The sequence below is a fragment of the Phyllostomus discolor genome, chromosome 1, assembly GCF_004126475.2.
Source record: "Phyllostomus discolor isolate MPI-MPIP mPhyDis1 chromosome 1, mPhyDis1.pri.v3, whole genome shotgun sequence".
In the NCBI taxonomy this organism is placed as follows: domain Eukaryota; kingdom Metazoa; phylum Chordata; class Mammalia; order Chiroptera; family Phyllostomidae; genus Phyllostomus; species Phyllostomus discolor.
This window is the reverse complement of record NC_040903.2, coordinates 188,773,982-188,799,407: the sequence shown is the minus strand read 5'-3', so window position 1 is coordinate 188,799,407 and position 25,426 is coordinate 188,773,982. Positions and strand designations below refer to the sequence as shown.

The window sequence follows — 25,426 nt, the reverse complement described above, 5'->3', positions numbered from 1 at the left end:
TTCTCTTTCCTTTCACATCTGATCACTTATGCTCAAAACAAAGTAAGGCCACTATGTCCTCATTGCCTTGACACTTACAGCAAAGGGAAAGCAGCCTGAAGGACTGAACTAATAATCAGGTGTTTACCGACACCTATGTGCAGAACCCAGAAATGCATTACCTGACCCATCACATATATGAAAGGTGGACTTCTATCGGCCCCGAATTCAGAATAAAGAGAGAGAAAATCAGATCCCTCTCCTGCATCTCCTCGAACCCTCTGGCTCACACCTCGGCTGCATCAGCCTTTCATCACATCTGCCTCATGCTGCGAACTCTCCTCTACGTGCCAGCTGAGACAGGCATCTTGCAATCTTGACATTCCTGAGCATCACACTGGTCAACTACATTAACGGTACCATACTAACTCAAATGATGAAGGAGGACCTGGATGCCGGGGGTAGGAATGAAAACCTATGAAATTTAGGAACTCCAGCATCAGTTAAGTTCCCAGGGGCCCAGTGGCCTAGGGCATGCCAGAATCTCCATGAGGTAAAGATCAAATTGTTCAGTGGCACCACCCCAGAGGAGTCTGTGGGATTCTGGAGGCAGTATATGCTACACTTGGAAATGCGGCTGAGGTCCTTTTATCAGAATGCTGCCAGTGCGGAGGGGGGTCTGGAGAAAAGGAGGCACTTCACGAGGTGTCAGCTTCCCTGCCACTTGGACCGTACAACCCAGCTATGAGTCCCAGTCGCTAGAACACATGCGTGCAGGTGCAGACTGGCCCCGCTTCAAGAGACCCAGATATGGCATTTGTGCTTTCCATCCCCTCAAACCTAAATTCAGTTGTATTCGAAGTCCAGGCTCTCATGCAGATAGTTGTATTTCCACCAGGGATTGAGATAAAGTTTCCACAGGGTCACTTCGCAGCCCCCCCTGCCAAAGAACCAGCACGGAAAGAGATCAATTGCTCTACTGACAGAGTTAATTGTACACCTAGGGTTTCCAATATGCCTCTGGGTTGAAAGAACTATGTCTATAAACCAGGACTTAATGGAGCATCTCTTGGTGCTGCTGTGCCTGGTGATAACCCTAAGTGGGCAACTGTGGCAACCAGCACCAATAAAAGTGAAGCAATTCAAGGCTCTGACCTCCAGTTTCAGTGCTCCTTGTCACCCACTCGTGTTCCCTAGGATCACTTTCCAAAATAAACCACCTGCCTGCAAGCCTCTACCTTAGGCTCTGCTGTCTGCTGTGAGCTGCTAAGTGATTAAGGAGGGGAACACAAGGGGGAAGAATAATTTGATTAGGACAATAATTTTACTCAAAACCCTGGCAATTCTCTAACTCATGAATGAATAAACAAACTGCTGTACACATGTGCAGTAGAATATCACCCAGGAATAAAAACAGATGATCTGCTGATACAAGCAGCAACATGAATGAATCTCACATGCATCACCCTTAGTGAAAAGAGGTCAGACTCAAAAGACCACAAACTATCTCAGTCCATTTATACGACATTCCAGAAATGTAAGAACAGATTAATGGTTGTCATGGGCTAGAGATGATGGAAGGAGATGCCCACAAAAAGGCACCAAGGAACTTTTTGGGGTGAAGAAAATGTTCTAAATCTTGATTTTGTTGGTGGTCATATAACTGTATGCACCTGTCAAAATTCAACAAACTTTACACCAAAAAGGGTAAATACAGCCCTCAAATCAGGAAAATAGATGCCACAAAGATTATAAACCAATGGTATTCCCACAAGAGGCTCTGCAGCCCCTGGATGATTTTCCTTGGACACATAATTCTAAAAAAAAATTGGTTATAAAACTTTTGGGTTCACAGTCGATTTAAAGTAGAGTCTAGATAGGGAGAAGAAACCATAAGCTATTACAGTGAGGGAGACTCAAAACCCTGTGACAAAAGAAGTAGGAACTAATACAGAAAGGCTTTTGGACTTTTGGTCCAAGGGGAAGAAGCCAGCTTTCTATCTCCTATTATCTTTGAAGACACAGACTTATTCTAGCACATTATGATCAGTGAAGCATAAACTGATGACTGTGAATAATCAGAAATGAATAATTAAATGAAGCAAATTCTGTTTAAGAAAACAGGTAAGATTTGGGGGAGGGTTGATAAAAATTTAAATTGATTTTTAATTTGTAAATGTAAATAGAGCTTTAATTTATAAATGTAAATTTGTAAATTTAAACATTTGTAGATGTTTAAATTTGCTTTTAAAATCTACTTATGCAAAACCTTTATTCATTTTGTCATATATAAATTCATTTTTTCACATACGAATTCACCAACCATATTAACATGACTTTGCATGTACAGGTCTTTAGATAATAGAGTTTTTATTGAGTGGATAAAGCTATTTTAAAATCTCACATCAATCTGGTGTGTATAAATATCATTCAAGTTGATAGATTAGCAGTTAAACCCTGGAGTGTCAGTTTTAAGCCACTTCTGGCACTCACTTGTGAATCTGAACAACTAAATCGTACTTTTCTCATCTATAAAATGAGGACTATAAAATATCTACCTCATAGGATTTTTGAGAGGATAAATGATAATACACATAAAGAGCTTAGAGCTGTGCATGTCATATGTTCAATACGTGCCTATTAAGTGTTAGTAGTCTTTGTTACTACATGAGGACAGATTTTGGTTTTGCTACTCTTTGAAAAATACATTCTGTTAGGCAGATACTGTCAAATACTTTATGAATAATTACAAAGATCTACATGAATGTGGTCTGAATTAATAAATAAAATATAATTGCAAATAGTTATATAGCAGTGGAGAAACAATGTAAGATAAAAAGAACTAAAGCTTAGGATTAGCCTTAGACCTGGGTTTGAATAAGACCTCAAGCCACTCAAGAAATATTTACTAAGTGCCTACTAAGCACAAAGCCCTGGACAATTCTAAAGTCACAGCTGTGCATGAAAGAGATGTGGTCCCAGCCCACAGAAGCTTCTAAGTCAATCACTGGCTGGGAGGTCTTGTGCCAACTTAAATTGCTTAGTGCCTCAGTTTCTCCATCAATAAAATGGGAATAACTCCTGAGGGCAATGCAAGGATGTAGTGGCATCATGTGCGAAATGCGGTCTCAGCAAGGCACAGAGCCTACTGTAGAAACTCAATAAACAGTGCCATTCTGAACAGGAAAGAACTGGAGGCTAGCAGTCCTGCTAAAGGTATACTGCACAGTGCTTCTTAGAGTTTTAACATTCAAGAGACTATTTACTAATGAAACTCCACCAGCACCACCAAAATGATATTCATTTTCAATGAATATCAAGTTTTAAGCAAGAAAATATGATAGCACTAAACATTTAAAAACCAAAATGTGTCGGTTTTTAAGTACTTCTAATGAAGTACTGATCAGTATATTTCTCTTTTAAGTAAATTCAGCAGGAATTTTGACATGAATAAGAGAGAAGAATTTTCATTTAATGTTCTGATTTGTACCTCATTTATACCTGGCCCTTTGGAAAGATTAAAGAATTAAAGAGAACCCTAAGATAATTCTATACAATTTTATTTAAAAAAATTTTTAGATGTAAATATATTTAAAAATTAAAACACCTAAGAAATGCAACCTATACATATGAAAAAGTAAAATATTTGTATGCATAACGAGTAGCAGCAACATCACTCACAAGCAGCAGTTAGTGTTTCTTTTCCCCATATCTGGCTTTAATACCTAGTGGCAGGTTGTTCTTCTTTGGGAAATTGCGTAAGGTACATGTAGTATATTATGAATAAGTTACAAAAGACTGTGTAATTGGAAAATTAATTCCAAGTAACATTTCCTCTAAAAATATGTTTATTAGTAAACAAACTAGTTAAAGTAGTGGACAATAAAATGTGCCTATAATTTATTAAGTCCAAGATATATAGTCAACTTGCAAAGAATCATATATGTCATTTTAAAAACAGTCTATTTCTAAAATATCAGTAGCTTAGGCAATCAGGATTTCCACAAGAGATAAATTGCCATTAATTTTGTTTTTATGGAGAAAAGGTCCACCTTGAGAACATTACAACTACGTTATTAACAAATGCTCCGGCATATTTTAAAAATCAAAATGGTGAACCATATGCACGAGGATATTCTTTTATGGGTACCAGTCCTAGAGCAGCACTTCAGATGGTGATTTAAATCTAGTTGATCACATTTCCAAATGACCTGGGTTTTTATTTTCTAGACGCACATATCACATGCATAGTTAAAGAATTTCAATTTCCATTGTAAATGAGAACCTACCAAACTAATAATGTAAAGATATAAGAAATAAAGTACTTGGATAGGCTGCTATTTTATTAGAAATACATCTGCGAACTCCACAAAATCAAATTTTACAAGTAAGCAAAATACTAAAAATTTCTGGCTTTGGAGAAGTGAAACAAAATAGAGTGAATGGTTTCTCCTCATTTCTAACTGTAAAAGTCCCTTTTGTCTATTTATTTGACCTGTGTCTATTCATGCAATTCAATGAACCCTCAAAATAATTTATATGTCTTTATATGGAATTCACATCTGCATCAGTAAACTGGAGTCCTTTTATATTTTCAGTGTCTTATCAAAATATGGGAAACAAAGTTTTCATTCTATGAGGCAGGAAGATGTTTCCTAAGTACTTCTTTGGATGATGAAGATACAGAATTGGGGAAGGACACTTCAAATTCCATTAGGAGGTCACCATGGCCCTCACTAGTGTGGCTCAGTGGGTTGAGTGCCAGACTGCAAACCAAAGGGTCATTGGTTTGATTCCCAGTCAGGGCACATGCCTGGTTTGCAGGCCAGGTCTGCAGTAGGGGGTGTGCAAGGGGCAACCACACATCGATGTTTCTCTCCCTCTCTTTCCCCTTCCCTTCTCCTCTCTAAAAATAAATACATAAAATCTTTTTTTTAAGAAAAGAAGGCCACCATATTAGTCAGGGTTTTTTGCAAATGGCAGCCCATATCCAATAATGCTTCTCATTCCAGGTTTCACAATGTCATTTCTTGACATAGTTATGGTTCTTCATCCATTGTTGGCACTTTCACTGAACAGCCACACGTTGCCTTTCGTAAGCTAATTTTAGCAATATAAGTTATATTTGATCCATCCCTTCTAAATTTTGGGTTATCTTTATCTGTAATAATAAAAAACAATGTCTGCTAGAATACTAGCTAGTGTTTCACCTTCTTCCCTTGGAAAAATAATTTTGGTGCCTTCTTTCTACCCTTTTTAAATTTCAATAGTGAGAATTTTGTCATCAGATCTATAACTCTTTCCATCAGGGTTTAACCTTTTTTGAGAAATCTTCATCCGTTTACTACAACCACTATATATTTCTTTAAGTGATATTCTAAGTTCATGAATAACTGCAGGGTCTTGTATGAGATGGGATGGCCCCACAGAATTCCTGTCTCTTGGATATCCATTCATACTGAATCCAAATGAGCTGAAAGGATCTCCATTTACTTCCATTTCTTCAGAATTTCTACCACTCCCCATCCATCTTCCAAAGAAAATTTCAAGAGGCTGGAACCTCTGAAAAATGCTGCAAATGTGGCATGAGGATCTCCATGAAAGGTGTACCAGAAGATATCTCCTTGTCCATCAGTACCTCCTGCTCCTCCTTTCAACCCTCTACATGTCCTAGTCAGCCTTCCAGACTCACAGCTTCCACACCTGTGAATTCAACCAACCTCACCAGAAGAACAGCCACACAGCCTGAACACAAAAAATGTGCGGAGAGGAAGCCTCTATACTATTTTAAACTTTCTTTTCTAAATATATGTGATATGTAAGTCCTGAAACATAGTTAAATTAACATGTGTGATTAATGTATGTATCACAGAAGTTTCTTTGAGGCAGTTTTCAGAAAAAAAATCAGACCTTTTTAGACCCATACTTTGCAACTATAGTTAATCTCCTTACTTAACAATTGTAGTTAATTTCCAAAGTAGTTGATTATTATGAATACTTCCTAATTCTAACCTTTAGTGCCAAGCTAGTGCCAGGCAGAGGCAGTTATTTTTAAAAGAATTTAATTTATCTGCAAAATCCTTTTAATTAAAGTTTGTATGAACAAGTAGTCACTTATTTCTAAGCATTATCTGATACCAAAAAATATTCCAGTATTATAAAAAACATTGTATCATTTCTTCGAGCTGATGTTTATAGGATCTGACCTCTATAAACATTTATGTGTAACACATATGTGATGCAAACAAATGATAGAGGTTGAAGACTCGTTGTAAATAAAGACAATATAAAAGTAACAAAACAATTTAAATGGCGCTTTTTAAGAAAACAGTACGGCTCGACTGTTGGAAAGGAACCACTTACTCCTTCGCTGACAAACTTCCAGTCCCGCTTCAGTTCTTCACACCACATCTCCCACTCTCCAGCAGCCTCCAGCACACTCAGCCATTTCTCCCACAGAGCCGCGGTGGTTCTGAGCAGACCTCGGCCATCATTATCTGTGACTGCGCGGCTCAGGGGTCTGAGGACCTGTCGTAGTTTCATTAACTCTTCTTTAGTTGATGTAAGATTTGACACCAAGGCCTTAAGCAAGAAAAAGAACAGGAGGAATATAAAGTCTATTAATTTTTCTGAAAGTTATAACCTTTAAAAAATGTTGAATAATAAATTATTTAAAGCACCCATAAATATTTCATGACCTATGTTTTTAGTGCCTTTGAAGGCCAATCTGAGACAAATGAGAATTACCTGTGTTGCATGTGAATTTGAGACTGTGGGAACAAATAATGACCCATAAACCAATTTTCCCAAGCAAGAATGTGTTTTCAAAGGTAAATACCGTAGAAGTTCATTTTCTTATTATATTGTAAATCTCATTGTATACTAGGTAGTTAATTTGCACAATACTTGCTGTATCAATGGCCAAGGCTTTATTTTGGTTTTGGTTTTTGTGTTTTGTTTTAGGGTGATGTATTATGCACAGATGATTCAGAATGCTCTCATCCAAATCCTAATAACATAATACCATAGGCTCTAACAGAAGAAAATAAGCAAAAACTAAAATTGCTTGGTAATAGAGTATAAGAAGTAACCAGAACTTCACACTTCGGATAGCTGCATTAAATCCTATGTCACCAGTCCAGCAACATCTAACAAAATAATGTAAAAGATAAAGCTTCAGAGAAAGTGGTCAATCAGGACGGCCAGCCACAAGGCAGAAGGCTGTCCCATGAACCCAACTATTAATTCTCTCAGAACCACTGCTTCATTTACGCGCTTTCGGTTGAAAGAATTTTCTTGAGTGTGCAAGTCAGGTTGAAGATTTCTGTGGGTCATAACAGCCACATTCCCTGCTGCCTTCGCTAGCTTTCTGCCCTTTTTTTTTTTTTTTTTTTGCACCCAGTCTTACTGGAGATTCACAGATACTATTATTACCTTGCTCTGCTCCAAACGTTCTAACGCTTCTTTGTAAGACACAGGCAGCGGGGACATGCACGGCCCAAGCGCTGCTCCCATGTGGCTGAGGTCGCTGCCAATTTTCTCTTTAAGTTCCCTATAGCATTTGTAAGTCTCGAGACACCTAGTGAGTGAGAAAAAAAAAGATATTAAACTTTATTTAGTGAAATAAATTCTCAACTTCCCAGGATAAATTTGAACATTAAATTAAAAAAAAAAAACACCCAGCATGTAATTTTATTTTTGTTATTCAATGTATTTCAATAAGTTTTCATTGACTACCTCCTGCTCACAGGGATCTGCACAAGGCTTTCAATAAAAACTTGAACAGGTAAGTAGGACTATTCTCAAAACACCTACCTTTGAAAACTGCATTCTCCAGTACTGCTAATGAGGTGTAAACACATACAATTCTTGTAGAGAACCATTTAGTCTTTAAAATGTTCATATCTTTTGACCCATTAATTTGATTTTTGCAATTTAGCTTAATGAATTAATCTGAATACAATGTAAGGAATTTTAACCTAAAACTGATAAAATATTTGTATTGTAAAATCTTTTTACTTATTAGACTATTAATCAAAAGATATAGCTGGGTGAATTACAACAATTCATTTTATAAAATATTACACAGAAATTCTAATTACTTTTATGGAGCTCTTGTTACAATAAGAAAAAGAGTTTAAATTATAAGTAAAATAAAAGGCAGCATATGTTTATACAGCATAATGTTATGACCTATTGAAAAACAACTATAAATAAAATTATGTGTACAAAATAGATACAGCCTAACTCCCTCACTGAAAACGATGAAAAATTCAGTATCAAGTATTTTTTAATTCTTAAAGCTCAGTGATAAACTGGCAAGGACTGAAGAAATATCTAGAGACCCCACACTCAGTGAACGTGAAAATGCAGAGATGTCAGCTAAGGTCTGGGGCCGTTCCCACTGTGAGGGCATTTGCTGCAGTCAGTTTCACTGACCTTCTCCTGGAAAGCTGGTGACGGGATAAAGCCCGGCCCTCTCACCATGATGGGTGTGTAAGAGGAGACCCCTTTGTATGGAATAAATCTCTTCAAAATAATGAGAAAAAGATGCCCCCTGGCTGGCGTAGCTCAGTGGATTGAGCATGGGCTGGGAACCAAAGTGTCCCAGGTTCCAATCCCAGCCAGGGTACATTCCTGGGTTGCAGGCCATAACCCCCAGCAACCGCACATTGATGTTTCTCTCTCTCTCTCTCTCTCTCTCTCTCTCTCTCAATCTCTATCCCTCCCTTCCCTCTATAAAAATAAATAAATAAATAAATAAATAAAATCTCAAAAAAAAAAAAAAGATGGACAACCTGATAAAAATTGGGTAAAGGCTTGAATGGGTATTTCTTCGAAGAGGAACTATAAATAACCACAAAAAAAATTTTAAAAAGAGGCTTAAAATCATTAATAATAATAGAGATGCTAACTAAAACCACAGTAAAATATCACTTCTGACTTATCAGAGTGGCAAAAATTAAATCCCACAACATCAAATGTTCGCAAGAATATGGGACAATTGTAACACTAACATGCTACTGGTTTGACTAAACGAAATAAATAAAATCATTTGGAATTAAAATTTTAAGGTGTGGGACCTGGCAACCACAATTCTAGGTATGTACCTAAGGGAAGCTCTTGCATGTAAAAATGTTCTGGTAGAAGTATTTGTGAATGCAAAAACTAGAAACAACCCAAATGTCTATCCCAAATAGCTGAGTGACTGAATTTTACTATAGACAACATGAATACCCATGAATATTTTGCTGTGTATAATGCACACACACGTTTTTGTGTAGAGTATACACAGGATTATTATACCCATGGTATATAATCATTATACCCATGTATAATGCACATCCTTATTTTTCCCTCAAGAATTTGGGCAAAAAAGTATACATTATACACAGCAAAACACAGTAAACTTCAGCATCATAATGAATTTGAAATAAATGAAGTTACAGAAGAATACACATACATGGAAACAGAATACAAACACATAGTAAAAACATGTGAAAAGCAAGGAAATGATAAATGTTATAAATGATAAGGATTAGTTCTATTACTCTAAAAGGAGAGGGAAGGAACATAAAAGAGAATTCAAAAGTCATGGTGTTTATCTTTGAACCTTTGGGTACAATGTTTTGTCATTATTCTTTATACCATATGTAGACTCAGAAATTCTGTTGTATGTACTCAATATTAAATGAGAAAAAATACATTAAATACAATAAAATATTTGTTGTACTTTTCCTTAGAGTATTTTTTTGAACTTTTCCATATTTTCCAAATTATTTCCGTGTATAAGTTAATTGTAAAGAAATTTGTATTATGCTCTTAATGCATTATCACCTTCAGAAAGAAGTACCTACCTTTCTGTTCTAGCTTCCTTTACTTTGACTGCCTCACTCAGGGCTGCGTTCTTAGAAACTAATTCCTGTAAAGTACACTGAAGTTGCAGTTTGGCTTCAGGGCTGGATAGGGTCCCCAATTTCTCGGTGAGGTCCTGGATGTCTGCCACGGTGGACTCCAACTCCTCTTGTTTCCAGCGAGGCATCTCCAGTGATTCTTCTGGGTTTTCAAGGTCTACTCTATGGGATGCCACGATGGCTTCAAGGTCGCTGATGATCCCCACTGCCCTGGTGACTGCCTCATTGTAGTGTGTCATATTTTCATAAGCATCATTCAAGACATTCTGGGGAAAAGGAGATTAAATGCTGTGACAAAACTGTCAGACTTGTGGAATTTTTGTCATTCTTGAATTTGTGTGGTATATTCACAATATACTTCTAGGTCTTAGAAGAGTTAGCATCTCATACTTTTATTTTGCCTAGTATTTAAAAATGTTTACGCAAAGAAAAATTGTTCCCAGATTTGCCAAGGAAATCTAATCTAAATTCAAAGGTAAATCCTGTGAATCATGTCTAATGATATTATGTTCCTACTCTAGAACTCTTGTATTAGACATGACTTAAACAATGGAATATATTTAATGTACAGGAAAGGTTCTAATCAACACTTGGGGAAAAAAGATGAAAAGAAAGTTAAAAACCTCAGGCCTCTAGTGTTTTTAAATTATTGGTTATGCTACTAACTTTAGTTTTCAGCACACCACTTACTGTCTTGTTACTGAAATAACAAATAGCTGAAATAATTAACTTTAAAGGTTCCTTCCAGTCCAGCTCTAATCATCTGATTTGGGGGATTTATGTACATTGTTTCTGGAAACTGCATTAAAATCGAGTAGAGAAGGATACAGAGAACAGATTTTTGTTGTCAGAGGCAGGGGTGGGGGGCTGAAATGAGTGAAACAGGGGTCAAAAGCCACAAGCCTCCACTTATAAAATAAATATGCCTTGGGATGTAAGGCATAACATGGCAACTACAGTTAACACTGTATTGCATATTTGAAAGTTGCTAAGAGAGCAGATCTTAAAAATTCAGTATCAAGTATTTTCAGATGAAGAGGATTTGGGGAGAAAGAGAAAAGAAGGTTTTGGAAGATGCCGTCAGTACTTTCCAAAAGCAGTTGGAAGCACTGGAGCCATTAAGCACAGAGGTGGAAAGCGAGATCAAGAAGTGTGAAATAAGGAACAAGTGAAAGAGACTGTCTTATGGGTGAAGAATCTGTTGGGTGAACCTGTTCCTACAACTTCCCTTCTACCAGATGACATTACAAATTCTCATCACAAGAAAAAATATTTTATAACTTTGTATGGCGACCGATGTTAACTAGACTTATTGTGGTCATCACTTCATAATATGTACAAATACAGAATCATTATGTTGTATACACAAAACTAATACATTAAAATATATGTCAATTATACATCAATAAAAAAATGAAATAGAATAGTACTCAATTTGCTCGACGTTCGTTAAGTACCAACTGAAAGAGCACAGAAGCAGCCATAGACCATCCCTAAAATAATGGAGCAGGGCTGTGTTCCCATAAAATCTGACTCACAAAATCAGGCGCAATGGCCTCAATTTGATGATCCCTGTTCTACAATCAGACAGACCTCAAGTTGAATCCTGGTTCTGTTACAGATGCAAGGCTTGAGAAAACTGTTGATGTTTCTGAACTTCAATTTCCTGATTTTAAAATGGGACTAATAATAGCTCCCACTTCACAGAGTTGCTGTGATGGTTCAAGGCAAAATGTTTACTTCATTGTAATTTCTAAGTAAATATCATTATTTTGTGTTCTTTTTCTCCTACTATGTCCTATTAGTTCTAGAACACAAACAAAAAACTTTCATCTGAGCAACAGCAGTTATTAGGGATATAGAAATAAAGGTGTCAAACTTGTCTTTTCCAAGTCATAAGGCATTCTATTTAGATGTGGAATGAGTCAGGATTATAAACTGGCTCTTAGCAATTCATCTAAATGGCTATTCTCCTGTGGAGAATTTTCCTGTAAAATCTGTAGCTTTTTGAGAAGTGTAGGTATTAACTAGAGCAAAACATAAAATCATGAAATAAAAATAGACACATGAACCATTTTATTAAAAAAAACAAACAAACTTACTGTCCGCAAATCAATGTTTGCATGAAGCTGACTGGTAAGATCTTCAAAGTCATGTAGTTTTGGGTCCACATCACTAGCTTCAGAAGAGTTCTCCTCTTTTTGCTTCTCAGTAACAGCTACAGTTTTAATGCTACACATTTCTGCCTGAACTTGTTCTTGAAACACTTCGCAATTATCCATTTCCTGTTGAATATGTTCAATTTTCAAATTTATAAGTAAAGGCTGCTGTAACTGAGATTTTATCTGGTTCAAAACATGTAAGGAATTTTCCAGTTTGTCCTGAAAACTCTTTTCATCCATTTCTTTCTGTTGGGATTCTAGTATCATATTTTGGAGAACTTTCTGTAATTTATCATTTTCTTCTGCATACGGCTTTATTTTCTGTATTTCTTCCTCTTTGAAGGAGTTATCAAAGGCCTTATTCTCACTTAATTTCTTTATTGTGTCATGATATAAGCACATGGCTTTCTCAATTCTCTGACTCAAAATTTGAGCATCGAGCAGATGGCTTTCTGGTGAAGCACTAGTGGTTTTCATGACTGCTTCCGCCCTTTTCTTAATTTTCAACTCCATTGCCCTCAGTTTACTTAGTGATGCCTGATGTTTGCCATAGTCAGCCATAAATGAGTCCAACTGCTTAATTTTTTCTTCAAGTTCCTTTTCTTTTTCAAACACTTGGGATTGTAATATATCAAGTTGGGAACAATCCCAGTTGAGTCCAATACAGTCCAGCACTTCTTTGAGTTTCAACACTTGTTGGATGCCAGACTGGACTCCAGTGAGTCGGTCTTGAAGATGACAGAACTCCTCCCTGACATCCTGATTTATTTCTTGACTTAGTAGCAGTTCACTGTGTTGTATGTTATCAAGCTCCTTCTGAAGCACAGATGTTTGTTCATGGAATTCTCTGGAAAAATTTATCTTGTGTTCTACTTCATTGCATTTATTCTGAATGAATCTTTGTGTTCTGTTGGCTCTAGCCTTAAGATTTTTCAATTGATTATCCAGAAATAATCTTTCAAACACACTTAGATCCTTGGAGATATTTGTTAGCTCCTGAAGATGTGTTGAGATTACACTCTCAATTTCTTGCAGTTCCTTCTGAGAAGTCGTCAACTTGACATGCTGATGTTCCAGTTCAGCTTCTGTGGAGATTGTTTCCACCTTAGGAATTATCAGCGTTTCATTTCCTTGAAGTGAAAGCTGAACCTTCTCTATTAATGCAGCAAATTTGCTTCTTTCTTCCAATTTACATTCTAACAGCTGTGATCTTTGCGTTGATCTTAAAATGAGAATTTGGCATTGGTCTTGTAAGTCCTGGAGGAGGTTATTTAATTCATCACTCTCATGTGCTGTCAGGGTGGGAATATTCTCTTGGACCTCTTCAATCAATGACTCCACGGCCCGCTGTTTATCCAGAATGCCATCATGTGTCACTTTGCATTTTCTGATCTGTGAAAGAATGTCATCTGGTAGAAGGGAAATCGTAGGAACAGGTTCACCCAACAGATTCTTCACCCATAAGACAGTCTCTTTCACCTTGTTCCTTATTTCACACTTCTTGATCTCGCTTTCCGCCTCTGTGTTTAATGGCTCCGATGCTTCCAACTGCTTCTGCAAAGTACTGACAGCATCTTCCAAAACCTTCTTTTCTCTTTCTCCCCAAATCCTCTTCATCTGAGGTTCAGCTCGCCCCTTTAAAATGGAAAATCTATGCTTGATAGCCTGGAATTCAGTGGCCAATGCAATCATGCTTTGGTTCCCCTCCTGTTCTTCCAGAGAGCTCAGCTTTAACTGGAGATGCTGCTGCTGCTGCTGCAGAGAAAGGGCCAGGTCATGGATCTCACTCAGGAGAAATGTAAATTCCTCATGCTCCACCATGTGCTGAGAATATTTCTTTTGAACCAGTTGTTCTACTTGTTTCCATGCACATTCAAGTTGCTTGACCTGGCTTTCCAACAACTTCTTATCCATGTCAGTCAGATAGTTTGATAAACCTTCCCATTCAGTTTTCATTGTGCCTAAAGAATCTTTCTCTTTTTCTACTGATGCCAGCAATTTTTGAATTTTTGCCAGATAGGTTGCACTGTCTAGTGGTCCCCTAGGAAAAAAAAAAGGAGTTTGTTAATATTTATTATATATCAACCCAAAGCTAGATATTATCAAAAGAAATTAATTCTTTTTTGAATTCACAGAAGAAAAGATTAGACTGTCTATAAGAGCACTCTGTCCTTAAAATAAAATTCAGAATCTTGTTTACCATAGCTTCCAATTAGTTTGTGACGACGCAGAGGGCTCACTTATAAAGTAAGTATTATAAAATTCAGAATCACAGAAAAAGAATGAAGAGGGAAGGGAACAATGTATGTAAAAGTATTCTGTAACCTGTAAAGTACCGTCATTTCCAAAGCCAAAAGGAATGCACCTATTTTATTTTCTGTAAGATTTGTATTTATTTTTAGAAGGAAGTGAAGCGGGGAGAAAGAAGGAGAGATGTGAGTGAGAAACACGGATCAGCTGCCTCTTGTACAGACCCACAACCCAGGTGCATGTCCTGACCAGGGACTGAACTTTCAATTTGTAGGACAATGCCCACATGAGAGCCACACCGGTCAGAGCAAGAGTATATCTATTTTAAAAGAAACCAGTACAGTACATATATATTAAATATCTTCCTAACAATTTAAACCAATTATGCTGATACTAAACAACTACATAAATGTTTTCACCCCATAGTTTAGAATAAATTCTTGACAAAAAGAACACTAAATTCCACAGAACTTTAACATATTTTGCAGGCATTTATAGCATGAATTAGATATTTAACAAATTAGTTTGCAAAATTAATATAATTTAATTATAAAATTAATATAAATTTTTTGTACAAAACCAATACAGCTTTCTTCAATAGCTTCCATATAAAATTAATTTCCATACTGTAGAAATATCCTTTATAGTAAAACTCATAAACCCCTGCGACTGTTCAAGGGCCTGTGCTTGAATAAAATGAATGCAAGTCCTAAATTCCTGCACTTACACTTTTAGACTTTCTGTTTCTGTCAACAAGGCTTTCAGCGAGGATTCAACTGCAGCGAGGTGTTCCTGAAAATCTTCAAGGAGACGATACTGGCTTTCTTTATTGTTCTTCAAAGTAATAAGTGCCTGCAGCAGACTGTCCAAGTGCTGCACTGAACTCCCTGCATTGTGGATAGCCAAAGCACTTGTTTCTGTGTTGTTGAGATACTCAGTTTGTTCCAGTGGTTCAATGGCTGCTTTCTTTGCTTCCAATTGGGTATATAGTTCCTAAAAAACAAGTTGAGGAGATCAGTAAGTGTACACTCACTCACTCTCTCTTTAATTCATTCATTTTGTTTCCCATCCTCTTTCCTTCCAATAATGTACGCTATCCCAAGATGTAAAGGTTTCATTTGCACACAGAGGACCGTTAAGTCCTGACATTCAAAAGATTTTTTCACTTGAATTATATTAAAATGTAAACTGAAATTCACCATTGGTCTAGCATTTAATAGCAATTAGATCACCTTATTGTGTTAAAAGGTTCTGTCATGTTGAAGATTTATTTTATTTTTCTTACTTATATACATTATATCCTATTATACAAACTTAGTTAAAATTGTAGGGGCCATAATTGCACTATTAGATTAGTTTACATAGCTATAAATACATAAACACAGCTGTGTAAACAGAGCTGTAAAAACAAAGAAACAGTACCCAATGATGTTGATAATTAGAAAAATAAAAGGAATTTGTCAGAACCAGAAGAGAGATATGACTAAGAAAAAAGGAATGACAAGCAAGAATGTCTAAATTTTGTTACTAAGTAAGTTTTTAGGAACTTGATGAAACAGAAAGAACACTACTGTTCATTAAACTCTCCCACTTTCTAAATGGAAAGATTTATACAACTTGCTGATTAGTACATAATTATATAGTTACCAAATTGATCATCTGTCAAAGGTTAAATAAGACTTTTCACTAGGTGCAAGCAAGTTTTTGGTAATTAAAATATATTGTATTGCACTGGATAAGTAACGCAATCATGTTGTCAGTGTTTTTCTTGTTTCCTTACCTCTATCTCTTTTAATTGTTCATTTCTTAACATAACATCTAATTCTAAAGGTTGATTTTGCAGCTCATTAACTTTCTGCTCATCTTCAGTGTTTTTCATGCTTTCTTGAACATCAAGAGGAAGTTGTTTTGACAAAAGCATTTCCACAGCTGAATTCTGAAAACATAAAAGAATTAATTGCTGAATAGCCTAACTCCCAAATAAGTAATTTTTATCTTTCTTGATGAAAGCAATGCACTTTCTTCTGTTTACTCAGATTAAAGACTTTTTAAAAGATATATATTTGAGCACTACTAAAGATAATTTTTCCATGTAATATTTACTGCTGGTATTGGTATCCCCCCCAAATTAAACTTTTTTGACAAGAGAGTATAGACTCTAGCAATGTTCAGTCATATAAGAGGCATAACCTATATAGTCAAAGAAAACAGGTATAGAAAAAGGAAAAGTTCCAACGTTTAGACTCAGTATTCAAAATGATGCAGAGGGCAGGGAAAATAACAGGCATTTAATGTTACCTACTGGTAGTTTAAAATAATGTGAATGAATAGAGGAAATACCAAGGTTTCATGATAGGAAGAATGAATTAATAATGCTTTATATCAATTAGCTGTAAGAATTTAAACATGAGTAAGGCAGAATAGTTTATATATGAAGTTATTTGACCTTTTCTGAAAGCTATTAAGAACTTGAAATTCTCAATAAGACAGAGGCAGCACCTGCATTCATTTATTCATTCTTTCAACAGGTATTAGCTGAGCACTTGCACATACGAGGTACCACATGAAAGTAATTTTGAAAGATTTCCATAATTTTGCTAAGTTATTGGTTTTTATTTTCAGGTTACTTTATAAGTGAATTAGCATTTAATTCTGCTACAATACTTTCATGTCAGCAGAATCCTTGAGGTATCAAGTCTATGAATAAACTGTGTCAGCATCCCCAAACACCTAACTGGTTATCTTAAAAACACTGCCTAGACCTCCTGTCAGAACTGCGTCGGGCCATCTCAGTACAGCCTCTGGGTCACTTAAAATCTCTTTCCTACTCCCCATCTCTTTAAGCTTCGTATCAGATTATGGATTTCCTCTGTCACATATTCTAGCTTCAAGCTTCACATATTCTAGCTTCAAGCTGTGTCAAGTTTACTGCTTCACCTGGCTACAGTAATGTGAATTCTAGTGACTATTCTTTCATTTATGAAAATTTCATGTGGTTCTTTTTAAAATCTTCCCTTTATTCTCAAAGTATTTCATTATTTCCTCATGATTCCAAACCCTTCTTTTATATCACTAACCTTTTAAAACATATTACTGTACAATATCTTCCAGACTGCTGCATTATTTCACTTTCTTAATGTAGTAATTCCCCTCATTTGTAATGATAAGGATTCTTCTCTGTAGTTGAGTGTTCCCATTCGTGTTATGAATGGATTGATTTATACTAATGCATAGTTATCAGGGTTTTGTTTTGTTTTTTAACTCCACTGCAGGAATTCCTTTGGCCTGACTGGCAAAAGTGACATCCCTGTATGGATTTGTGCTTGCTTCTTCCAAGTACTCCAAAGACAAAGGAAGGAGATAAGTAGGTAGATAGGTAGGTAGGTGGATAGATAGACAGGTAGATACATACATACATACATACATACATACATACATACAAAGAAACAAACATAGACAGACCAATTTTCATGCTCCACAATGCAAGTAGTACAGATTTGGACTTTAAACCTATTTGAGATATAAATTTGGCTTAGATTTCTCATGGGAGACCTTTTCTTCCTACTTGCAGTCAGAACAAGCTACTCTTAGTTCTTTCTCTGGTTAGAGACTTTCTGGTCCACCTTGCTCCCAGGGTAAAAGGTTTTCAAGGTGTCCCCTGGAGGATCCATCCCAATGCAATGCTCTCACCGGCCCTTGTGTCCTCTAAGTCCTGAGCCACCTGATTCCTTCCTTTCCCAATGATCTTGGATTTTCTCTTAAAAAAACTGATTAGCATAAACTTAAGACAAAACATAACTTTTATACAGCATAATAAGTGTACATATTGATTCTCAGCATAAATGGAATTTTCAAAGTGATTAATAAATGTAAAGTGGAAAACTACCATTCTATCAAAGGCCTGATTGAGTTATATTGCAAACTATGTTTACTTTTTAAAAAACAATGTTAAATTTTTCAACCACATCTCTCTCCTTAGAGTTTGGTCTGTCTGGAAAAGAATAGGAGGTGAGAGAAAGAAGAATATCATCAACTCCCCTTGAGGGCAGGGCCATGATATCTTCATTTTTATGTCCCTTAATTTACAAAGGAAACATTTTAATTTAACATTAAACATTTTTAGACATATTTTATTGAATATGCTATTACAGTTGTCCCATTTTTTTCTCCCCTTTATTCCCCTATACCCTGCAACACCCTTCCACTGACCAGCATTCCCCTCCCTTAGTTCATGTCCATGGGTCATATATTTCCCATACTATTCTTAATTTCCCCCTATTTTGTACCTACCATTTATGCTTCTTATTTATTCCCTGTACCATTTCCCCCATTTCCCCCCTCCACCTCCCCACTGATAACCCTCCATGTGATCTCCATTTCTGTGATTCTGTTCCTGTTCTAGATGTTTGCTTAGTTTGTTTTTGTTTTCATTTTTTTAGGTTCAGTTGTTGATAGTTATGAGTTTGTGGTCATTTTACTGTTAATATTTTTATCTTATTTTTCTTAAATAAGTCCCTTTAACGTTTTATATAAGGACTTGGTGATGATGAGCTCCTTTAACTTGACCTTATAGGGGAAGCACTGTATCTGCCCTTCCATTCTAAATGATAGCTTCGCTGGATATAGTATTCTTGGATGTAGGTCCTTGCCTTTCATGACTTCAAATACCTCCTTCCAGCCCCTTCTTGCCTGTAAGATTTCTTTTGAGAAATCAGCTGATAATCTAATGGGAACTCCTTTGTAGGTAACTGTCTCCTTTTCTCTGGCTGCTTTTAAGAGCCTCTCTTTATCTTTAATCTTGGGTAATTTAATGGTGATGTGCCTTGGTATGTTCCTCTTTGAGTCCAATTTCTTTGGGACTCTCTGGGCTTCCTGGACTTCCTGGAAGTCTATTTTCTTCACCAGATTGGGGGAGTTTTCCTTCATTATTTGTTTAAATAAGTTTTCAATTTCTTGCTCTTCCTCTTCTCCTTCTGGTACCCCTATGATTTGGATGTTGGAACTTTTAAAGTTGTCCCAGAGGTTCCTAAGCCTCTCCTCATTTTTTTGAATTCTTGTTTCTTCATTCTGTTCTGGTTGAATGTTTATTTCTTCCTTCTGCTCCAAATCATGGATTTGAATCCTGTTTTCTTTCCTGTCGCTGTTGGTTCATTGCATATTTTTATTTCACTTTGCATAGCCTTCACTTCTTCCTCTATTTTGCTACCATACTGAACCATTTCCGTGAGCATTCTGATTACTAGTGTTTTGAACTCTGCATCTGATAGGTTGGCTATCTCTTCATTACTTACTTGTATTTTTTCTGGGGCTTTGATCTGTTCTTTCATTTGGGCCATATTTTTTGTCTCTGCATGCCTGTTACAATGCAGTGATGGGCAGAGCCTTATGTATTCGCCAAGGGGAGGCAACTGTCTTGGCTGCATTGTGGTGCTATCTGTGGGAGAGGGGTCCAAGAGGGAACAATGCCACTTGCTCAGCTCTCCACTGCCTTTCAGTCACTTCCCCCACTTCTCACAAGCAAAATGGGCCCTTCTGGTGCTGACTCCTGGGGGTGTGGGTTTGTATACATTTTAGGACCCAATGGGTCTCTCCAACAAACTCTCCTGTAAGGCTGAGAGTTTCTCCTGCCACCGCAATTCCTACAGGTTGTTATAGCCAGAGGTTTTGAGGCTGTATTTCCCCACACTGGAACCCTGGGTTGTGCGGTCCGTTTCACACCCTAGTCATTCCTCCCGATTTATCCGTAAGCGAATGTGGGACCGCCTGGTCTTCCAGCCACTGCCTTGCTGCAAGTCCTCTCCACTCTGGCTGCCTTCTCCACCCCTCCTACCAGTACGAATGAATGTTTCTTCTTTAACTCCTTGGTTGTCAGACCTCCATACAGTTCAATTTTCTGGCATTTGTAGTTGTTTTTGTTTTTAAATTTGTTGTTATCCTTCTTTTGACTATGCAAGGACGCAAAGTGTATCTACCTATGCCTCCATCTTGGCCAGAAGTTGAATGAATACCATCTATATGAATACCATCAATACACTGAGTTTTAAACAACTGAGCATTATCTCTGGCTTAGCAAATGTATCAGCACAGCCAAAAGAGGTAAGTGCGTAACAGCTTCACTGTCCCTTTTCATTCAGGGCAAAGGCCCCTTGGCTATAATAATTCCATGTCAGTGGTAAGCCCAAATCTATCACCTGCAACCTGCCAACCAACAGTGGGACAGTGTCATACAGTGTCATCCTGTTCTACAGGATCCATTTCTTCCTCCTCTAAAGCCTTTCAATGTGAAGCAGTGAAAAACAATTGCAGGTATAAGCATACATTATTGCTATTTGAGACAAAACCATGGCTGCCTCTTTATCTTAGCATAATGTTTAAAATGTTGATGTGCCCTGTAAGGTGCCCATGACTCGGCCAGCCTCGCCTACCTCTCAGGCCTCATGCAGCCCTCCACCCTCCATACAGTGGCCTTATTTCAGTGTCTGACTGCTCACACTCTCTTCTACCACAAGGAAAATTCTACTTTTTCTGTCAAGAATGCCCCAACACCCAGCCCTGAGCTCTGTTAACTCTGGTTGCAATTCAAATGTTGTTTCCTTAGATAAGCTCTCTCTGATTACAGTTCAGGTCAGTCTCCTTTATTACAGACAATCATGGAAATGTGCTCCTTCCTTTAGCTCCTGTAATTAGTCTCTCATCAGTTAATTAGTTGATTATAGTGTGTCTCCTCCTCTAGACTAGAAACTCTATGAGAATAAAGGTCATGTCTATTATCCCTCACCATGGAACTCTCACTGACTGTTCCATAAATTTTTACTTATTGGATGTATAGATGAATTCATATTAATGAAAAAATATGAGACCTTCATTTAGTTTTCAACTGTAAAGATTAACAACGTGTGGGCTATAAAGAAGAGTAAAGAGACATTGAGGATCTGTCAGTCTATCTGTTGTTGACCACACATTGGCTGGGAATGCTAGGAACAGGGTTTGGTTGGGTTTGATGAGCATAGAGAGGTTTCAAACACCCACAAAAAAAATCAATAAAGGGTCCACGGAGGTCAGATAGCATACAAGCATATTAAACCACAATAAACAAGCCACATAACACAATTGATTAAATGGTGGGTAAACCACCTTGTATCAGACTGGAAGAGGACGCCCGGGTTCTAGTTCTAGTTCTGCTACAATGAGAACTTGGCCAGTTAATGTCTCTGACTCTGCTCCCTCACCTGAAACACAAGCATTAGACTAGCAGTTTTCTGAGGTATCTCAGCCTGAGATTTCAGGATTTTGCAGAATGCTTGTAAATGCATGCTACTCATAAATGACAATACCATGTACACAATTTGAATCACTTGTCTTGTATAGGAATATATCTTGGATGGTGAAAAACACCTCAGAGTAAGAAGCAAGATTTGCATGCTGCCCAGAAAGAGCAAAGCAGTACACACACTTCAAAGACAGTTGACACATGGCCCAACTATGTGTTCTATGGCAAATTTTTTTTTTACTGTGTTAATGACACCAGAAAGGATAAACGACACCAGAAATAGACATCATTTACCCCATGACTGAATACTCCTTCCTCCAACAAGAGGTTTTCTTTCTCAATCTAGTACTAACTCTAGTATGTTCCTGATTGCCCACAGGACGCCTTGCATGTCTGCCTGTATCTGTGATCATTTGCCTTCCAGGATTCTCTATGGGGGCCTTCTCAAACAATGCAGTTATAAATACTCAGAAATTTTTGTAAAGAACAAAAAAGGATTCAGACATACTAACATTTATACCTAGTGACAAGGAAATTAAAGACGTAAATACAGACAAAAGAATTTTTTTAAGCACAGCGAAGTCATATAGGTTAACATTTGGGAAAGATAGGGCAAGAGAGTCCATTCAATGCCTGTTGAGATGTAATGTTGCTTTATGTGTTTTTTGCAAAATGATAAATTAAGAATCAATTGATTTCCCTGGGTTTTCTTCATCTTTATCATTGTACTTAATGGACACCTAAAAATCTTAAGAGGTGAATCAGTCCTTACTTTTTAACATATAATTTTTTTCATCTAATCTATATAAATTTTTTGAATAATACATTTTTAAATCATATGAAGTATCATAAATTATCAATAACTACACAGAAGGGAGAGATGGAAGACAGCTTGCCTTCCCATAATTGCAAAGTCTTATAAACTAATACTTATAAAAATATCCAGCATAACACTGGTTCACCAGCACCCACACTCTTCAGACTGTATTTTGTACTTCCAAGTCTGCCTCTGTCTTGATATTTTTGATAATAAAGAAAAAGTCAGCCAAAGGTCTAGATCTAAAATACCCCCTACATTTCATCTAAAGGGAAAGTCGTAGTAATAGATTTAAATATACACATCTTACAATGGTGATTTTGAAAAGTGCAATCACACTTTCAACAAAACTCTAAGATCAAATAAACTTTATTAAAGAACATTAAAACTTACTAAAAGTTCTTCTTGATGATTTTAAATAATCTCATAAAAGCCCCCCTAGATTCCAAAAAGGCATATGAAACAAACATTAACTAGATATTTAATTAATGTTAGATTTTAAAATGTTACAATTGTATTCTCATATTCTAGCAGAATGATTAGCACAATAAACATTTTTAATGAATTAAGTGGTTATTTTCTCAATCACAATGTTTTGATTAGATTTATATTTCAGTAAATTGTGCTTTTATATTTTCTATATATTCATTATAAAGAAACTCCTGCTTAAGTAATTTAAATTGTGCTACATCTATCACATTATACTTGTATTACATTTGGTCAGGCATATTTTGATTTCTTTAACTAGTTGTGGTTCAATGTTAAAACTATTTTTGATCTTACAAAATCTAATGTTATATAAAATTAAATACAGCCAGTATTTACAGCAGAGAAAATAAGAAGCACAGATTCAGAAAAAGATTCATGTTACAAAACAGTAAAAAATAAAATAAAGTAAAATGTTTCTAGAGAATTAAAACTACCTTCCTATAATTCAGACCTGTGAAAATTATTTGAAGACTTTTCCAATAATTTATATGGAACCACAAAAGAATCCCAGAACTGGAGGAATTACACTACCTGATATCAAACTATACTACAAGGCCATAGTAATCAAAGCAACATGATACTGCCATAAAAAAAAAAAAAAGACATATATCAATGGAACAGAATAGAGAGCTCAGAAATAAACCTATACTTTAATGGTCAATTAATATTTGACAAAGGAGGCAAAAACATAATGGGGTAAAGATAGTCTATACAATAAATGATATTGGGAAAACTGGACAAATATGAGCAAAAAAATTAAAGTGGACCAACTTCTTATACCATACACAAGAATAAATGGATTAAAGACTTAACTGTTAAACATAAAACCATAAAAACCCCAGGAAAAAAAAACAGGCAGCAAAATCTTGGACATTTCTTGTAGCAATGTTTTTTCTGATATATTGCTCCAGGAAAGGGCAACAAAAGAAAAAAATAAACAAATGGGACTATATCAAACTAAAAAGTTTCTGCACAGCAAAGGAAACCCCATCAGCAAAAAACCCACTGAATAAGAAAATGTATTTGCTAAATGATACACCTGATAAGGAGTTAATATCCAAAACTTATAAGGAATTCATAAAATTCAATACCAAAAAACAAACAATTCAATTAAAAAATGAGCAAAGGACCTGAAGACACTTCTCCAAAGAGGACAGAGAATGGCCAATACACATATGAAAAGATGCTCAATGTCACTAATCATCAGAGAAATGCAAATTGAAACCACAATGAGATATCACTTCACACCTGTCAGAACTGCTATCATCAATAAAGCTACAAACAGCAAGTGTTGGCAGGGGTTGTAGAGAAAAGGGAATCCTTGTGCATTATTATGCAGATTGATGCAGCCACTGTAGAAAGCAGTATGGAATTACCTAAAAAAAATTAAAATGAAACTGCCTTATGACCCAGTGATTCCACTTCTGGGAATAAAACTGAAGAATCCCAAAACACTAATTTGAAAGAATATATGCACCCCTATAGTTAATGCAGTATTATCTACAATAGCCAAGATTTGGAAATAACCCAAGTGTCCACCAGTAGATGAGTTGATCAAACAGCTATATGCTACATTTACACAATGGAACGCTGCTCAGTTGTAAAAAAGAAGGAAATCTTACCCTTTGTGACAGCATGGGTGAACCTGGAGAGCATTATGCTTAGTGAAGTAAGTCAGTCAGAGAAAGACAAGTGAGATCAAACTAACAAACAAAACAGAAACAGACTCACAGATAGAGAACAGACTGACAACTTTCAGAGGGGAGAAGGGTTGTGGGGAGCTGGGTAAAAAGGTGAAAGGATTAAGCAAAAGAAAAACAAAAAACTCATAGACACAGGCAATAGCATGGTAATTACAAGAGGGAAAGTGGGTGAGGCAAGGTAAGTCACTCCATCTCCTCTGGGAGAAAAATCATTCTGATGCAGCATCATAAATTATCCTTAACTTGTCATGTAAGATTAAGTAAAAGCTTAATAAAATTTTAAAAGATTATTATTGGATTATGATCTTTAATTAGGTTTCAATATATTATATTAAATTATGAGGGTTCACAGCCAAAATGGGTCCAAGAAGCTAATTTTAAGGTTACTAAACAAGTCCCTTTAGAAATTCATGTACTAAGACAGGATGCACTCAAGTGTATTTCCTTTTTTATTTAACTGCTGCTGTTTAAATTCTGTTAAGAGTTTCTTTGACAGATACAACATCAAGAATCTCACTCACAGGGCCCTTAATCCTTTAACACATAGTATTCCCCTAGCAATATCTAGCACTGGGATTTAAAAGTCTTTTCTCATGGCCAAAGAGAGGTTCCACTGGCATTTAACTTCTAGGAAACCCTGTCTAGGTTCTGTGATGCTCCATGCATTTCTGTTCTAGGAAGACAAGAGAAGTGCATATTCTCTTCATTCCTGTTGATTACATATTCCATAAAAAGCTGATGAGAATTCACACCTGTATAGACGAACGTTCGCTACTGTCCAACTGAATCCTCATTGGTAGGTGCTGCCTAAGATGCTGCCTAACAGGGAGACCCTTTCAAAT

General features: G+C 36.4%; 1 protein-coding gene and 1 pseudogene across 8 annotated transcripts in view; both read right to left on the bottom strand.

The window, feature by feature from the left end:
* The window catches only part of SYNE2 (spectrin repeat containing nuclear envelope protein 2), a 293,026-nt gene that overhangs the window by 123,043 nt on the left and 144,557 nt on the right, over window positions 1-25,426 (bottom strand). For all 8 annotated transcript variants that reach the window (XM_036010877.1, XM_036010883.1, XM_036010867.1 and 5 more), the window contains 6 exons: window positions 16,086-16,241; window positions 15,033-15,298; window positions 11,996-14,096; window positions 9,837-10,159; window positions 7,414-7,558; window positions 6,343-6,561 (listed from right to left, as the gene is read on the bottom strand). In XM_036010877.1, the coding sequence (XP_035866770.1) occupies window positions 6,343-6,561; window positions 7,414-7,558; window positions 9,837-10,159; window positions 11,996-14,096; window positions 15,033-15,298; window positions 16,086-16,241 (3,210 nt within the window). The remainder of the gene's footprint in view (window positions 1-6,342; window positions 6,562-7,413; window positions 7,559-9,836; window positions 10,160-11,995; window positions 14,097-15,032; window positions 15,299-16,085; window positions 16,242-25,426) is intronic.
* On the bottom strand, window positions 3,939-6,324 carry LOC114491741 (annotated as a pseudogene).